We start from the raw sequence: 18610 nt of genomic DNA, 5'->3' as shown, positions 1-18610 counted from the left end.
TGTCAATTTCCTGTCACGGTCAGGCTAAGCGCTGATGAAAAATTCAACATGCTTGTCATCTGGCACCTCATAAAATGAATGACTTGCTAATCCCCAATGTGGCGGCCAGTATAGACAAAGACAACAACTCACCAAATTAGACAAATGAAAAATACTAAGAATGCAAAGTACCAGCTCTCACCCACCTAGGGTTTTTCAGTGCTATAAAATGGGAGACAGCAACAAGGCTCTCTTTCATTTCAGGAAGAATACACAGGAGCCCAAAAGTTCATAGACTAAATTTATAATAGAGATAATAACAATTGTCAGATGCAGACCCAATACCCATAAGCCCACAAGTCATATTTTATATGTGCCTACCAGTTCCTCTCCACATAAGTGAAGGCTGAGCAGAAAGAATTCTTTCCCCAAATGATCATCAGGGGAGCTTATGCAAAAATGGGTTTTCATCCTTTATTTCTCAGAGGAGGCTTCATCGCTTTTTCCTTTGTAGAGTCAGCATAGACTTCTAATGGCTAGAAGTCATTCATGTTCATCTATTGTCTTCCCTGATCATTTGTTTTTAAACAACAACAACAACAACATAAATTGTATTTTCTTTCTTTACATTTTGCAGACTTAAGTGCCTCAGTGACTGATGGGCCACGTCACCAGAGGAGGGCAAATGTACATGGATTGAAGCTTCTGAAAATATTAACTTACAACACAATGAGCTAAGGGAAGAGATCCAAAATATGTGCGTCTTTCTATATAATTCAAGCCCCAGATACCCACCCCATAACATATTAGAGATTTCTAATATGTCAGAGAAGGAATTGTAGGGATTCATTGTTGTGCTTAAGCTTTTTCTTCACCATCAACAGAATGGCAGCGAAGGGCCAAAATTTTAACTATTTGATTTCCTTTTCCCTCCAGCATTAGCATATCCACTGTCGTGTCAGAGGGAAGGACAGTAACAAAACCCAAAAGCTACTCTGCCTGAACAAGAAATCGAATGCATAGAAGGATTTAAAAGCAACTGTGTTGATAGTTTCTTGGTATTTCTATCCAAAAATGCAATGACTCAGAGTTGCATTTCTCAAGCATCTTTCCTATCAAAGTTAACCTTATTTTTCTAATAACAAGCTAAGACAAGAAGAAGATCATGGCTAAGGTCATAGAGTCATTTAATATTTAGTGCTTGGATTAGAACTCAGGTTCTATCAGCTGTCAGGTTAATGACTTGAAGGCATCCTTTATAATGAATTCCTCCTCTACTTTCTGTTAAATTTAGAAAGCAAAGAACTCAGGGAACATACAAGCCAATCACAAATACCTCTAACATGTGAAATCCCATTATTTATGACAGAAGAACAATCAGAGTCTTGAGCTCCTGTCTGGGTGAGTTAAATGAAAGATAAAATTGGTCTCGTTTACAGAGAATCAGCTGCCACCTGATTCGTCATTCATCTCCTCAGAAAACTTCACAAGCATCTGGGAGTCATGGGCCCCCAGACAAAGCCCACCATTTCAAACCAAAACCAAAATCAATCCTACCAACTCCATTCCCCTCCACTAATGCCTTCAATCATAGATATCTATAGCCCTTTGACTACAGACAAGAGCCAGCATCTCATCACCCATGACCTGCCCATCTTTCCAATTGTCTTCAAACTCTTGCTCCCATTCTGAACTGATGTGTGCCAGGCCTGGCCATCCTTAGCCGATCACACACCCAGAATTAACTTTCTCCACCCCTGTGCTCCTTCACTACAATGACTCCCATGATCTGACTTTAGCCTACCTTCCCAAATTTAATGCACGGGACTCTCCTTCCCTGGATTAAGCTTCAGCCAGATGAGCTGCTTCCTTGTTCTTCCCCAAACAAGGCAAACTTCTCACCTCACATGCCTGCCTGCTTAGAATGCTCTCTCCACCTCTTGGAAAATCCAGCATCCTTCAAGGGGTGGGCCAAGGGCCACTTCTCACAAAAAGTCTATCCTTATGTCCTTAATGATTAGAGCTTTCTCTCTCCTCAACTGACCAGAATGAGCCTTGTCTTTCCTTATGCTGCAGCCCAAGATGCTAGTGTTGTTACTGTTCAGTAATTTCAGTCATGTCTGATTCTCCATGCCCCTAATGGTTTGTTTTTGTTTCTTTTTTTTTAGCAGAGATACTGGTTTACCATTTCCTTCTCCAGCTCATTTTACAGAGTGGGAAACTGAGGTAAACAGAGTACAATGATTTGCCCAGGTCAGCTCTGGCTGGATTTCAACTTGACTCTTCTTAAGTCCAGGCCCAGTGTTCTACCCATTGATCCTTTTATCTATAAGGTATATCTTTTGTATACATGTCCACTTGAGCTGTAGGGTCCTATGATGCTACTTTGTCTTTTCCTAAAGAATGTAAGTTCCTTAAGGGCAGAGTGGAGTGACACACCCAGGATCACACAGGTAGTAGATGTCTCTGGCTCTTCTTGACTCCAGACCTAGTGCTCTATCCATTGAGCCAGGTAGCCAAAACTTACTTTTTTATCTATAAAGTAAACCTTTTGTATACATGTCTACTTCAGTTCTAGACCCAGGAACCTATGACATTACAGTGCCTTTCCTATAGAACATAAGCTCCTTAAGGGCAGACACTTACCATTTGTCTTTATGTCTGCAGTACCAAGAACAGCACCTTGACACAAAGTATATACTTAATAAATGACTGCTAAAGTCATATTCCAGCAAGAGAAACAAAGTTTATAAATTCCCATTACTCCTCACAACAGGGATGCTTCAAAATGTTCCCCTGGGTTCTATAAAATAGAGTCAGGTGGGCAGCCCAAGTTGGTGTCAGAAAGCAGAAATCCAGTGGTGGGAAAGACCAACAAAGGAGAAGTCCTTAGAGAGCACCTTGCGGCAAAGCCCAATGGATTAATGAGAAAAGGTTGTGGTTGCTCCCTATTACTGGGAAGTTAACCACACCTACAGGTCTGATTCTCAAAGTGACTACTAAACAAGGGCAGGAAGATCATTCAGAGATGCCCTCCACCACTGGCCAATCAGGGACAGATTATATTTGAAATGAATTAAAATCAGTTTCCGTTTTTTTCCAAAGCCAGTGCCCAAACAGGCATATATCAAGAAGTGAACAGCACCCCATCTGATTCAATCCCCTCATTTTGCTGAGGTGGAAACTGAGACCAAAAGAGGTAAAAATGATTTTCCAGTAGTCACACACAAGTAATCAGGGCAGAGTTTGAACTCGGGTCTCACATGGTCTGTTTTCTTTCCAATGCCCACCTTGTGCTCCCTCCCAAGTACACGTACTGGTTCTCTACGTCCTGTCTTTTTTCAACGCCCGATTCTTCCTGTCTCATACAGGTTATCAGGACAAGATCACACCACATGGTCCCATTAGCAAAGGACCTTGGATCTGTTCTGCTCCCAACCCATTTTTGGCATCCCAATATTCCCTACTACCCAGGTTCATGTTAAACTTAGGCTAGCCCATTGCAGCTTAGAACTCCTAAGCTCAAGTGATCCCCAACCTCAGCTTCCCTCTATGAGCCTGTCCTGCTACACTCAAAGACCAGCTCTATTCTAAAGGAAGGAAACAAGAATCAGATGCAAAAATATATTTTAATAACAAATATAAGTATTCCTCCAAAAGACCTATTCCAGCTTGTCCTCGAGGTGACGGAAGGTTATTCCAGGGAAGCATGAGCTACAGCAAGTTCTCCTGCATCGGACAGGCTCTACACACAGCCCAGCAAGGGCCCGGGGCCTAATGTCCATGGCCAGCCCAGCCCAGTCCCCTATTCCCTCACCCCTTCGTGTATAACCACTAAGCAGCTGTCCTGGGGGAATGCCTTGCTGTTCAGGAAACACACATCGTGAGAGTCATGAGTTAAACACATCATTCTCCAAGGATGGCGATAAAAGCATTGTGGGGCTTCTGAGCAAAACAAACCACCCCACAACATGTGGCCTGAGTCTGCGCCGGGACCTGCTGCTGCCACGCTCCCGAGGACTGTCCGGCACGGGCCTGGTCAGAAAGTGCAAGACTCCCCAAAGCTGAGATAATTCGAGAAGTCCTTACTTGTCTCTCCATGTGCTGGCAGTAAACCGGGGATTTTCTGCGAACCAGACACCAGGAAGTTCTCAGGAAGAAGGTGGAACACGGCATCCAGAAAATGGTGGAACTTCAGGGTATAGAGAATGCAGCAGTTCTCGATGAGCGTCATGTATTTGCTTTCTAGAAAAGAGAGAAACAACATTGTCCCAGAAAATCAGCATCGACACAGAACCAGAAGTCACCCGCTCCCCCCTAAAATACTGTGTCCAAATGAGAGGACTGGCTACCCAGCATCCACTAGGAAATGTCCAAGTGGAGGGGGCCCTAGAATCCAGGCTGTCAGAGCTGGGAGGGTCCTTAGAACCCGGGAGGTCAGAGCTGGGACTGGGAGGGCCCTTAGAATATAAGATGTCCAAGATGGGAGGGCCCTTAGAACCCTGAATGTTTTTATTCAGGAGGGACCTAAGAAATAAATAATCTTAATACAACTCCTTTATCTCACATGAGGAAACACTCATGGTCAAATTGTCTGGATCTTTAACAAAGGCTCTCAGATCAATTGACTGACTCCAGTGACAAGCACAGACTTGCCCTATTCTTTCCGAACCCTTCATATGAAGGAATAAGTCAGTTTTTCCAGCATTTGTGAAGCCCTTCCTGGGTGGAAAGATCTCTCTCAGTGAGCTCATATTCTAATAGGAGTCAGCAAGTACAGGAGGGTCCTATTATTAAGTTCATTCATACTTCTCCTCAAATTATAAAGCAAGCCAATTGTTTCTCTTGTCCCTTGGCCCTTCTTTGGACTATCCCCCAATCACCTACATCTCTGACATTTCTTTAGGATGAATTAATTAATAGGATCATTTTTTCCTTTCTATTTTACATATTTATTTCCTGACATGCATCTGAATAATGCCTGAGGATCCTGAATGTTGAATAAATGCACCACCAGAAGCAATGAGCTGTCAAAATGCCTGATTTTAAGGGGCTTTCAGGAGAAAAGTTGGCAATTTGCTAATTTAATTCAACGTGGAAATCATCTAAAAGCTGATATTTAGTCCAAGCAAATCTCTCCCTCACTTTACCTGACTGTTGGGCCGTATTTAATGGATGCAGACTAGCCTGTAGCTCTCCAACTTTCTCTCATCATCACATCCCTGCCAAAGTTACCGGCTGAGCTCCCACAGATGGGTCTCACAAACAAAACAGAGTCTGTGCTGAGAAACACAGTTTGGGTGTGAAGGCGCCGGAGGCTGCCGCTCTGAGCCTGCTCCAAGCTTCCCTGCCTGCCTGGCATCTCCCAGGCTGACCCCAAATCCCTCACTCTCCTGCTGAGGTCTGTCCTGCTAGCAGCAGGTGCAGGGAGGGGGCTTGCTGTCCCAGCAACAAGCTCTCCCTGCTCCTGCCAGAGACCTCTCTCAGATGCTCTAAAGACAGATGCTGAGGGTCCCAGAGGGAGAGGCTGAGGCAGGACCCTCAGTTCTCGGGCCCTGAGGAGCCCGAGCCTTCACTTCCAATGGGGCAGAGGGCTGAAAGGGCTCAACAGTCCAACCCCCAAGTTCTTGGAGCTTGGGCTTGAGACATGGCAGTTCATGTTGAGACCGATTCCAAGAAGGCCTAAGCAGGGACAGTGCTCTGGGGAAGCTCTACGGGAATCCCTGAGGCCGAGGGAAAACCCATCAAAAATCTTGGAAAATCATTCCGGGATTTTGGTCCTTACGTTCGACGGGGTCCTCAAGAAGCGGGTGCAGGAGGGCTCTGGGGGTGCCATGATAGAGTTTCAGTCTAGAAAAGAGGACCAAGACAACAACCATTGTATTCCTCTAGCAGTCAACATAATTCAAGCCTATTTCTTCTCTTTAAAGACGTTTCTTTATTTAACATTTTTCCCTACTCAAATCAAAATAATTGTTTTTATATTTGTTTTTAAGATTTTTGAGCTCTTATCCCCACCCAAGCCTATTCTCAAAGAAGCAGAGGGCACATAGTATCTCTTTTCCATTTACAGTGCTTTCTTAAGGGGTGCTAGACAGTGGATTCAACTTGGGGGCACAGGAAAACCTGGGTCCAAATCCTCCTTGTGTCTATATGAGGTGAGGCTTATCAGACCTGTACAGGTCTGCCTAGGACCGTGGGCCAGTGTCCCACACCACCCAGCACCCCCGTCTATCAGTGCTCATGGACTCAGAAGCCTCTGATCAGCTCTATCATGGACAGTTCCTAGCGGGCTAAATGCAGAGGTAGAACAGCTACCGTCTGTCCTGGGGTGGGGAATGAGGGGCCTCTGCTCTCCCCAGAAGCAGCCTTGGTCACGCCTGCCATGCTCAGGTCCTAGCGGACTGCATGCAGAGATAGAACACCTACCGTCTGTCCTGGGCAGGAGAATCCGTAGCTTCTGGCTTGGTGCTGAAGAGGCGCAGAATCCCAAAGCCACAGGCCATCGTCTGCAGGCTCCCATCCTGTTTCTTGCCTTCAGCAACAACTTCCACTACCGCAATGACACTTGGGTGATTCAGAGACGTGTGGAAATACACTGGCTGAAACATAGGAATGAAATGTCAGCGTCTGGATCATCCAGCTAAGGCTCACAAAGCACACAAAAGCCAGTATTTAGATTGCACTTTAGGGTCCAAACACGGTTTTATAATTACCATCTCATTTGATCCTCGCCACAATCCTGGCGGGTTTATTACTACACCCATTTTGCAGATGAGGAAACCTAACATCACACAGCCAGGAAGGACCAGGAGGCAAATGGAGATTCCCAAATCCAGTCCAGGAGGCTCTTTGTAACACATCCCCAATGGCCAGCAGGGACTGGAAATATTTCAGTTTTGTCCCAAAGAATGTTTTCCTCTAAATGTTGCTAAAAGTCATGAATTCTGGGCCGGTTCCAATGATCTTATGACGAAGAGAGCCATACGTACCCAGAGAGCAGACTGTAAAAACTGAGTGTGGGTCACAGCATAACATTTTTACTCTGTTTTGTTGTTTGCTTGTATTTTCTTTTCTTTCTCATTTTTTCCTGATATTTATAGAAATATGTATAGAAGAATTGCACATGTTTAACATATATTGGTTTAAACATAGCATTCTCACTCTCTCTTGTTATTTGCTTACATTTTATTTTCTTTCTCAGTTTTTCTTTTCTTCCTTCTTGATCTTTCTTGTGCAGCAAGATAACTGTATAAATATGTATCCATATATTGGATTTAACATGTATTTCAATATATTTAACATGTATTGGACCACCTGCCAGCTAGGGGAGGGGATGGGGGAAGATGGAGAAAATTTGGAACAAAAGGTTTTGTAAGGGTCAATGTTGGAAAAATTACCCATGCATATGCTTTGCAAATAAAAAAATAAATAATTTAAAAATATATAGAGAGAGAGAGATTGGTTTACTTGCCATCTGGGGGTGGAGGGGGAGAAGGGAGAGAAAAAAATCTGAAGCACAAATTTTTGCAAGGGCAAATATTGAAAATTATCTATGCATATGTTTTGAAAATAAACAGCTTTAATAATTAAAAAAATAAAAGTCATGAATTCCCACTATATCCCTTTCCACAACCCTGGCCCAACTGTGAAAGAATAAAGGTAACCCATCAAATATATCAGTTTTCTTTTTTATGGGATCTTCTGTCAGAATCTAGAAGGGTACAATGGATTTCCCCATGAGGACGATACTCTATTCTCCTGCTGAAGCATTAGGTTTTCACTTGAAAAAAAAAATCCCATTGAAATATCCCAAGGCTCAACAAACACATTTCAAGGGGATAATTACAAGTGGAATTCTGTGATATATATCATTATCACATTAAAGAACATAATGGAAATAGCCCAAAGAGGTACCTTATTCTAGTGACTTATGGCCAACAAGGATTATATAAAAAGCAACCCCCACATTCCCTTCCCACCATATGTGTGTGTGTGTGTGTGTGTGTGTATTCAAGATAACTTATTCAATTGCAAAGAAATTTATTGAAATAATTTAATGTACCTGACATTATGTGGCTCAGATTGTAAAAATTCTATTCTGAAATTCCAATATCATCATGAATTTTATAGGATGCTATGAAATTGTACACAATAATGAAAACATTAAATAATATTAATAGAAGACACATTGTGGTTCAGGGAAGAGGAATATAGGGCTGAGATCAGGAGAACTAATTCTCCCCCAAGCCATGTCACTGGCCAATTTTGTGACTTCTACTAAATTAATCTGGGCGTTGGTTTCTTCTAAATGAAAAGGGGTTAAGGTTTCTTCATGTATAAAATGTTTTACAAAGAGGGAGACAAAGACAGACAGAGAACCATCTTGAAATTTATGTTATTAAATGAGGTTTTTCTAGAGAATGCAAATTACTTTATCATTCCCATGACGGGATGACTTTTGTTTCAAGTCGTCAGATGAGGAGGTACATCTCCCATCATGTACTCTCTCCCCTCATCTGCCTGACAACAGCAGGGACGTCTGTATTTGAACAGACAGCGTGAGGCTGATGGAGATGTATCCACATTTTTGTTTTCTCATCTCTCGATGTTCATGTTCCCACATGGGAATGAAAGTACGTTCATCATGTTACAGCTTTTCTATTTCTCCAAATTAAATTTACTTCTTTTTATTTAAAACTAATAAATGTCACAGACACAGAAGATGGAAACTTGGTTCAGCCGATTGGGTTTGCTAAACACTAGGGAAATCAGAGTCCACATGAGTGTCAGATGGAAGGTGGAGCTACAGCGACAGAACCTGAATGTTCCATGGAGCACAAAGTCAATGCTGGAGGACAATGAGGCGGTCGGCGCAGCCCTCCCTGACTCAGCCCCCAATCACCCCCAGAAGATGCTCACAAAGACAAAGATCCGGCAGGGACAGAGGCCAGCCTTCCTACCATTTGATTTAAACTTGGAATAATCCTTCTATTAACGAGTCATTACCATGGTGTCACTAAGAAAACGTTTACTGTAATCACAGACTGTCAGCAAGGGATAACAGAGAGACGCATTAAAACATCAGCCATGAGATATAAATCGTTATTCTATTATCTTTTATTGCAAAATGATGAAATAATGACCACTTACTGCTGACAGGTGGTTGGACTAAGAGAGAATTATGTTTCTGTTTCCAAAGGCTCAGGAACCGTTAAAGAGGCCCACTCGAAAGGTAAGCCAGTCATCATTGCACTTTTTATATTTATACCTCCGCATATCAGTTTTACAAACACCACATACTCTCCCTCCTGCAGTAAAACAAATGCAAACGCTCTAAACTCCAGATACGGAACAATAATAATCCCCTAGCCTAGAGGTCACCTTGAAATGGCTCCGTCAGAACACTTGGGCCCAGCGGTTTTCAGCAACTCCAGATTTACGGTTATATGTTTTTGCCTTTCATCGATGATAGAAAACAATTATTTTGCAACAAAAACCAAATTCCCTCTGTCATTTATCTCAAATGACCCACCATTAGATTTCACATTTAAAGATATATTCTGTAAATTTTGATGGCCAAGGCTAATAAAAGGCTAACGTGCACCAAAGATTAATCTGGTCCTAACATTTGGCTGATACTGTGAATCACAAGGACTATTCTGGCCCTGAAGGAAGATGGGACCCAGTGAAACTGGTGGAAAATGTCTAGAAAGGTGGAAAGAGTTTTATTGACAAGGGAGTTGGGTTCTGAATTTTTGGTCGGTTTGCATACCTTACTTAAAAAAAAAAAAAAGCCATTCAGATACCTGAGTGCTGCTTTATTACTGAGAAAAACACTTCATCCTTTCAATAAACATTTATCAAGCATAAAAGCATATAGCATTTTGCTAAAGGATTTACAAGAACTTGGAAGACATGGCCCTGCAGTTCACTATTTCAAAACTAGATAATAATCAAAACCGTTCGGGGGAGTGTGTGTGTGTGTGTGTGTGTGTGTGTGTGTGTGTATGTGTTTAGGAATGAACAATCCTTAATTACTATAATAACAAAATTCATCACAACAGTGAAGACTCAAAGGTAATACTTTAACTTCTATTTATTGTCTTTTTATTCCATTTACCCCACATCAAGGGAAATGCAAGTCCTAAAGACTTAAACCTGAGGGGTTTAATCTTTCATGCAAGTTTAGTTCATCCACTGTTAATGTTCACATTAACTGTATCCAACTAAGATAGGATTCCAGAAGGTGAACAAAAAATATAATTATTTATCAAGACAGTTTAGCAATAACTGTAAACAAGTGCTTGAGTCCAAGGCAGCTATGCTGGGAAAGTAATTAAATAAAATCAGAGAACAAATTTCTATTCATCAATTGGAATTACCCGATTAGAAAAATTCAAATCAAGCTCAGCAAATTATCTGCAAAGAGATGGCCACTTGTGACAGACTAGATGAGGCTTCTATTCACCCGGCTTTGTCACTTATCTGCATTTGACAGTTTTTCTCCATGACGGGATAAACAGATTAATAAATCATCTAAACATTCTCTGTCTTAATGCTTTCATCTTTAAAACACACTGACACCATTTAGCCCTCGCGTTGAGTTTTCATTATTCACCGAGACTGACAGAATCAAAATTGGGCTTCAGAATATGCGATCTGACTGAATGGCTCAACACATCTGTTCCTATAACTTCACTGGAGAGATGCCTGACCTCCTAAATGACATGTGTTCCTTTATCCTCAGACAGGAGGGAGACAACGCCGGGGCTGCAAGGACAGGTAAAGGCTAAGCCGAAACCAAGGAGACTTCCTGCACAGAAGCTAACTTTGAAGCAAGACCTGAAAACATTCTTCGTACAGTCTCACTTTCTCTAACCAAGTCCCCCACACAGATTTCCTTCAAGAAAGTGAGATCCCCTGAGAGTGAGCACTGGGTTAGGGGTGATGCTCGTTAGCTTTGGTTGGAAGGGCACAGCCTTAGGGCTGGGGGGGAACCTAGAGATCAGCCAACTAGTCTAAGATTCACCTTTTGCAAATGCCGATAAGATTGGGAGACTTCCCCAAAGTCACACAGGCAATAAGGCAGCAAAGGGTCCTCTACTCCAAGTCCAGTAGCCTATGACCTTTAAGAAGTTGTCCAAGCACTCTGGGTCTCAGTTTCCTCATTTGAAAAATGGGGTTGCCTCCTCCCTCACCACCTCATAATAACACAAAATTAGAGGCAAAGTAGATGCCCACCAATCGGGAAATAGCTAAACAAACTGTGCTTCAGGAATGGAAAGGAATGTTACTTTGTAGGAAGAAATGGCGACTGTGACCAATACAGAGAAGCATGGAAAGATCCCCAGGCACAGCAAAGTGAGCAAAGCCAAGAAAACGATACACACAATGACTACATAATGTAAGTAGAAAGAAATAGATTAAAATGTTGCAAAATTATAAAGATTAGCCAAACCCGCTAACCTGTGCACCCTCCCATTGAATTGTAAACTCTGTCAGGGCAGGGACATGGTCTCCTGTCTTTCTCTGGGTCCCCACCACTTAGCACAAGGCCTGGCACACAGGAGACATTTAATCCAGTTTCATAGTCTGACAGAAAGGAGATATATGAGAAGATGCTCCCACTCTACTTCTTGGCAGAGGGGGGAATCCACTAGAGCTGTACACTGAGCATATCTTTGGGATTTTTTCAATGTGCTGCTCAGTTATGCTGATTTTTTTCTTCCTTTTTTATCTTTAGAAAAATTTTGTAATATATTTGTAATGTATTTGTATTATAGCTATAATATATTTGTATTTGTAATATATGATAACTCTCTGTGAGGGAGTTGATAAGGGATCCTGGGAGAAACTATGGTGATATCAAAAAACATAAATAAAAACTTTTAAAAATATCAAAGAAAGCTAACCAGCACATAGGAAAATACTAAATACCATTAAAGTAGCGTAAAGTAGCATTATAAATGGGGCTATTACTATCAACCTATAAATAGTGAACTCTGCCCATGCAGAAATCTCTTGTGGTGAATGCTCAGCCAGAATCCCAAAGTTAGTAACTATTCTTCTGAGTTCAGTCTTACCAACCACAGAATCATGGAATCGTAGAGCCACGTACCACCTCAGAGATCTACTCTAACTCACCTCCTCCCATATTACAGAACCCATCAGCCCATTGCTGGAGTTACAGGCCTTCACAGATCTACCCTTAAGTGATAGGTCCATTTATTGGTGTGTTTAAGGGAAGGTCAAGTAGTTTGGCTGGAGACATCCATGGTGAGCAGGAGCCAAAGACAACCAGGAAAAAATACTGGAGCAGCCTATTCACCTGTCCCCTTTCTCTCTTCCCAGCCAGCCTAGGAAACTCTCCCAATAGGCTGGGTCTAACACTTCCCAAGGAGGCCTGGGAAGGTCCAAGAAAGAAATACAAGTTGCCAGGGTGTCTCAGATCAAGGTGGGAAGAGGGATTCCTCAATGGACTAGCCAGAGATTTCTCGGACATGGCACGTGGTTACATCAAGTCTTCAGAGACTTTTTGCTTCAGTTCAGCTTGCTCTGTTCAGAGGGATCCTGAGTATCAGAGCATCTCAAATATTTTAAAGGAAGGGGAAAAGTTCCTAATTGGGTGAATGTAATTGGTTTCAAATCCCTGAAGTCATAGGTAGTACATACAAAACACCTAAGAAACTGAAATTTTCTATCCTGGAATAAAAGATTCTAGATATGGGGGTTTCAGAAAAGGGATAGGATAAGGGATTATCAGGCCGGAAGAATGGACATGATTAGGGAAGACACGGTCCATTAAAATTAAAAGGTTTTACTGGGACACATGCATTATTGGTGGAATTGTGATAAAGTTTAATGTATACCAGATTGTCTGCTGTCTTGGGGAAGGGGGAGAGGAGGAGAGAGGGAGAAAAATTTGGAGTGTGAGATTTTACAAAGATAAATATTGAAAACTATCTTTTCATGTATTTGGAAAAATAAAGTACTATTAAAATTAATAATAATAATAATAAACTAAAGGTTTTATCATATACTACAATACTACTATAGTGATAAAGTTTAAAAGTTAAAATTTAAAAAAGAATTAAGAGGACTCAGAAAATACTGATTAATATGCCATTAATTAGCCATGAATCTGTAACATTCTTACTATTATTGACTGTTCCGAAATGGAAATTGAGATGAAATATCAATGTGAGAGAACAGATATGATCAAACCCCAATTCCTGAATACATCCCAGAGTAAAACAATCTTTCTTCTTCCAGAAACATCAAACTTGTTGTTGGTGAACAGTGGATGAGTAAAGCTGTTACTGTACCAGAGCAACAGCAAAAGAACAAGATTTCATAAAAAGGTAAAGCTCAGGACAGACAAATGATTCCTAATCTTTCCCTGAAGGGGAAGTTCCCATCTCCCAGATAAGAGGGATACCGAAGATCTCAGGGGAACTACTCCTCCGTGACCTGAAACCAGATTTCTATTCTTGCAGTTGTATTTCTCAGATCTCCAAAGCATTACAGAGGCAGCATACTGTAGCTCTCTTGGTGTATAGGGTTAACAATTCTGTCTAGGACTATACTTTGAATAGTCAAGTCAATGGCAAGGACATTTAGAGATTCCATTCAGATGACACTGATACCCCTTGACAGCATCTACTTCTCATCAGGCAAATTGCAGTGCTCTCATTACTCTAACGAGTAAGAAGCATTCAAGAATTAGTTTCTCATCTCCTTGGTTACGAGAAGCAAAAACAACCACATTAACTTCCATGACAGAGAAGACTCCAGAAGAGGCTGATTATAGGGCTCTAGCAACATCTGGTGGCTGAGGATGGACTCTGGCTAAGAGGAACGCCCCATGCTCTGGATTGTGGGAGAATGAATGAGAATTCTTGATCAGTTATTTTCACAAAATAAAAGGCAGAGGGGAAGGAAGTGGGGGAGATAAACTCTGTCAATAAGAGTCAGAAGCATGCCTGGTTAAGGGAATAAATTTAACCAAAAATTATTTCTCTCTCAAAATTAAAATTCAGCAATTGCACTAGATCTAGGCCTCCAGAATTTTTTTTTTCATTTTTCAATAGTATTTTACTTTTCCAATTGCATATATAGTTTCAACATTCATTACTATATTCACTACTACTTTGTGTTCCAATTTTTTCTCCCTCCTTCCCTTGCCTCCCCCCATAAAAAAGCAAGCAATCTGATATATGTTTAATATATATAATTCTTTTAAACACATTTCTGTATTTGTTAAATTGTTAAGAATAAGGGAAAACACCATAAGAAACAAACAAAATGTGGAAAATACTATGTTTCGATCCATCCTAAGTCTTCATAGTTCTCTCTCTGGTTGCAAATGGCATTTTCCATCCCAAGTCTACTGGAATTGTCTTGAATCACCTTGTTGTTGAAAAAAGCCACATCCATCACAGTTACTCATCATATAATCTTGTTATTACTTGTATACAATGTTCTAGTTCTGCTCAATTCATTCAGCATCAGTTCATGTAAGTCTTCAGGATTATTTTAAAACACATATAAACACACATATGTGTGTATGTGTGTGTAAAAATATGTGTGTGTGTTGTGTATGGTGTATGTAAATTTGCGTACACACAAACACACACATACACAATAGAATGAAATATTAAGTGACTGCAAGGAATGGAAAGGTAATACTTCTCCCCAGAGGGGGACTTTCTGTATGCAGAGTATTGAATCCCAGAACTTCTAAGCTGTAAAAGCCAAGATAGGTAATCTAGGCCCCACAAACAGCTGTAGGGTTAAACACAAAAATTTGGGAGCACACAGAGAAACATGACCCACTGGAGAAAAAGATGATTTAGTCTACAAGAGATTTATTCTACAAGCTCATGCTCAAGTTAAGACCACTTTGAAAAGGACAGAAAAGCAGTATACAAATTAGTAAAATAAAATTTTGTCCTCGGAACTATAGTCTGTCATTCTGGTGTAATTCAGTAACAAAAAAAATGAAGCATTTTAGTTAGACAGATCAATTAATACATTCCTAGGCCAGACATGTCTTGTAATGCCAAATAGAGTCTAATTCTGCTCATAATAATAATAATCTGCATCTCCTTTGCAGTAAGTTTCCAAATTTTCTAAGTGTTTTCTAGGGCAATATCTCATCTAATCCTACTACAAGCATAACAGTACAATGGGAAGCATCCATTGTCTCTGAAGCTTGGAGCTACCACTTATGTCCTCTGTGACCTTGGACAAATGATTTCTTCTTGTTGGATCTCAGGTTCCTCCTCTCTAAAATTAAAGGGATTGGACTAAATCTACATTTATTAAACATTTACAGGTGAGTTATAAAAAGCCAAAAAAAACACCCCCAACCCTCAAGACCATCATATTCTCTTGGAAGTTCCCACATGCAAACCCTTGATATCTGGTTTAGACTGTTTTTTGCTTTTACTGATTATATATGCTAAAGACAAATTTATGTGTATTTAAATATGTGTGTATGTGTGTATGTATGTATGTTACATATATACATGTATCTAATCAGAGTATAAATACATATATACATACATGTATATGCTTCTGTGTATGTACATATAATAATATGATCATAAATTTAGAGCTGGAAGGGACTTTAGTCCAATACGTATCCCCACACATGCACATAATATGCATGCTATGATGCACACATGCAATGCATAATATCCTGAAGAGAAATTTGGCTGGGAATCAGGGTCACCTGATCAGGGTCACCAGTTCCACCTCTGACACACACTGGCTGTATGGTCCTGGACAAATCACTTAAGCTATAAGTTGGAAACTAGTTACTGATTTGCATTGGAAGTAAAAAAACCTCCTTCTTGATGATAGATGCACAGATGTCATAGATATATATCACCCCCACACATATACATATATATATATATATAAACTCCCTCTTCCTATAGATTATATACATATATATATATGTATTATATAATTGATGTCCTTTAGATTCTCTGTGTCTGTTTCTCTGTCTCTGTCTCTGCCTCTGCTCTCTGTCTCTGTCTCTCTCTCTCTCTCGCTCTCTCTCTCTCTTTCTCTCTCATACACACACACACACACACACACACACACACACCTGGAATTTTCTATTCCAGACACTTCTAATTTTCTGACTAGTAGTGACTCCTTGACTTATGACGTCAGAGGATGCAAACCCATATCCTCTAAACTTCCTTGTCCTCAATCTACGTTTCAATGGCTGCTAATTCCATGAGAAAGACAGGGCGACGACTCTTCGTATGCCCATATTACAGATGAGGAAAGTGAGGTCCAAAGGACTCACTAAAGGTCACGCCACTAGTTCCGTGATAGAGCAGAGACCAAAACATTTTATACCACAAATCTAATTGCACAGCCAAATTTGTAACTAGCAGAATCAACAAAAGTAGAGATCTCAACCAGGTTCCAGTGCCCGTAAAAAGGCGGGACGCCTGCACTGCTACGTCCACACTTAGGGAGGCAGGACGATTACTCAGCACAGTGGAATCGCACTGCTCCGCCTGCCTAAAAGAAGCCTGCTTTAAGCTCCCGTGTGCGCGTGTCTCTGGGTGTGTGTCTGTGTCTGATGGGCCGGGGGAACAAATCTCCTTAGAGGACTAAACTTGTACCAAACCTATTTCTATGAATTACAAATCTCAAGGTAAGGAGCTGAAAGCTGGCCTGGCAAGACCCCGTCAATTTCTTCTGGAGGCTGAAATCGACTTTCTGTGCTCTGCTGCCCCCTGCTGCCTGCCTGCGGAACATCCTCGGCAGAAAGAATAGCCAGGGATTCTCCTCCCTCTCCTCCTGAGCCCCTCTCCCCCAGGGCTGGGCCTTCAGACCTCCTGAACTCTGTCCTGCTCCAGATGACATCCCCCAAAAGCCTCTACACCGCTCAGGTTCAGGGAGCGTGGAGCGGCCTAGGATTCCCACTAGGTTCTGAACCAAGAAGTCCGATCACACATAACAGAGATCAACAAAACGGAAGCAGCTCCTGAGATTCCCTTCAAGTTCTTTCCGACAGCTTGTGGCCGCCATCTCCTTCATCCTACTGATCCTGAATGCTGTTAGGACTATCCGAAGACTTACATATATTTTTACCACATTTAACATATATTGGATCACTTGCCATCTAGGGGAGAGGGTGCGGGAAAGGGGAAAAATTGGGACCCAAGGTTTTACAAGAAAGCCTTGAAAAATTATCCTTGCATATGTTTTGAAAATAAAAAAGCTTCAATAAAAAAATGGAAGGGAAAAAAAAGCAGTATCCTAAGAGGGAAGACATTAATTCCACAATTTAAAACACTTCCTGTAATTGGACATTAATTCAGTAGGATCATGGGGGGAAGGAGGGAAAATGAGAGGGAAGAGAAAAACTATGTTGGATAAAATATCCAAAAGCAATGGAATAAATGACCTCTGAACATGGGTAATCACTGCGTGAGGAATTAAAGAACAGTCCAGATTTGGCAACAGTTTGGCGTCACCCAAGTTTTCAGCATGTAGTTAATAGATTATAATGGTTTACCAGGAACTAAATGATACTGATATTGTTGTTCATGTCCAACTCTTCATAATTCCATTTGAGATCTTCTTGGCAGATATAGTGGAGGGCTTGACCATTTCCTTCTCTAGCTCATTTTACAGATGAGGAAATTGAGGCAAAGAAGGTTAAGTGGCTCACCCAGAGTCACCTAGCCGGTAAGTCTGAGGCAGGCTTTGAATTCAAGTCTTCCTGACTCCTTTGTTCAGGACCAGTCCTTTGTTCACTGGGTCACTATAGGAAGTAGTATGGTAAGGTAGAACAGACATCAGGTCTGGCTTTAGAGAGAAAATCTGGGCTCAAATGCCCCCTCTATCACTTGGGACCTGTGTGACCTTGAACAAATCATTTGACCTCACCAAGACAAGTTTTGTTATCTATGAATTGAAGGGATTAGACTAGGGAACCCCTAATTTTTTTTCAGTCATTAATCTATGAATTTATAATACTATAAACTCACCTAAAATTTTTTGTTTAACTTGTTTGGGGGGATACAGCCTTCATCCTCTGACATACTGTAGAAAATTTTAAAACTGAACAACATGGAGAAATCCTAGATAGTAAGGGTCAAAAGTAGAACAAAATTGTATGTTTTCTGCTCTTACTCTACACCCATGAGAAAGAAATTCTCATTTGGAACATCTCAATTCTATCTCACCAAACTGCAAAGGTGGGAGAAAATTTATTAGGTAAGGTAAGGCTATTAGCAATGTATCACAAGAATGAGAAAAATGTATGAGAATGCCGTTTTTGCCGGGCTACCTCAGTGGTAAAAAAAAAAAAGGGACTTGTCAGACATTTGAGGTGTATTCAGGAAGTTATCAGTAGACGTGCACATCAATTATAGGATTAAATCCTCTTTCACTACAAGAGCAGCAAAACTGCCCTTCAGTGCCAGTGCCTGGCCTCCTGAACACCAAAAACAGCCTGAGTCTCTATGCCCTATCTCAATCCCTTTTCCGGCTCTTTCACGGTCTAAGTCTCCATAGTCTCCATGCCTTTCTCAATTCCTTTTCTTGCTCTTTCACAGCTTGAGTCTCTGTGACTTATCTCATTCCTTCTCCT

The 18610-nt window shown here is 41.1% G+C and overlaps 1 protein-coding gene and 1 long non-coding RNA gene across 3 annotated transcripts in view; one reads left to right on the top strand and one right to left on the bottom strand.

Moving 5' to 3' along the window:
• NPHP4 (nephrocystin 4) overlaps positions 1 to 18610 on the bottom strand; it is a 147234-nt gene that overhangs the window by 113978 nt on the left and 14646 nt on the right. For both annotated transcript variants that reach the window (XM_031963761.1, XM_031963762.1), the window contains 3 exons: positions 6409 to 6581; positions 5765 to 5829; positions 4069 to 4224 (listed from right to left, as the gene is read on the bottom strand). In XM_031963761.1, the coding sequence (XP_031819621.1) occupies positions 4069 to 4224; positions 5765 to 5829; positions 6409 to 6581 (394 nt within the window). The remainder of the gene's footprint in view (positions 1 to 4068; positions 4225 to 5764; positions 5830 to 6408; positions 6582 to 18610) is intronic.
• Positions 10167 to 13981, top strand: LOC116423019. The gene is made up of 3 exons (XR_004233510.1): positions 10167 to 10908; positions 11284 to 11386; positions 13255 to 13981. It is a non-coding gene; the product is annotated as an uncharacterized LOC116423019 (long non-coding RNA).

The sequence above is a fragment of the Sarcophilus harrisii genome, chromosome 3 (assembly GCF_902635505.1).
Source record: "Sarcophilus harrisii chromosome 3, mSarHar1.11, whole genome shotgun sequence".
Classification (NCBI taxonomy): domain Eukaryota; kingdom Metazoa; phylum Chordata; class Mammalia; order Dasyuromorphia; family Dasyuridae; genus Sarcophilus; species Sarcophilus harrisii.
The sequence above is the reverse complement of the archived record's forward strand: the minus strand, read 5'-3'. Positions and strand labels throughout refer to the sequence as shown.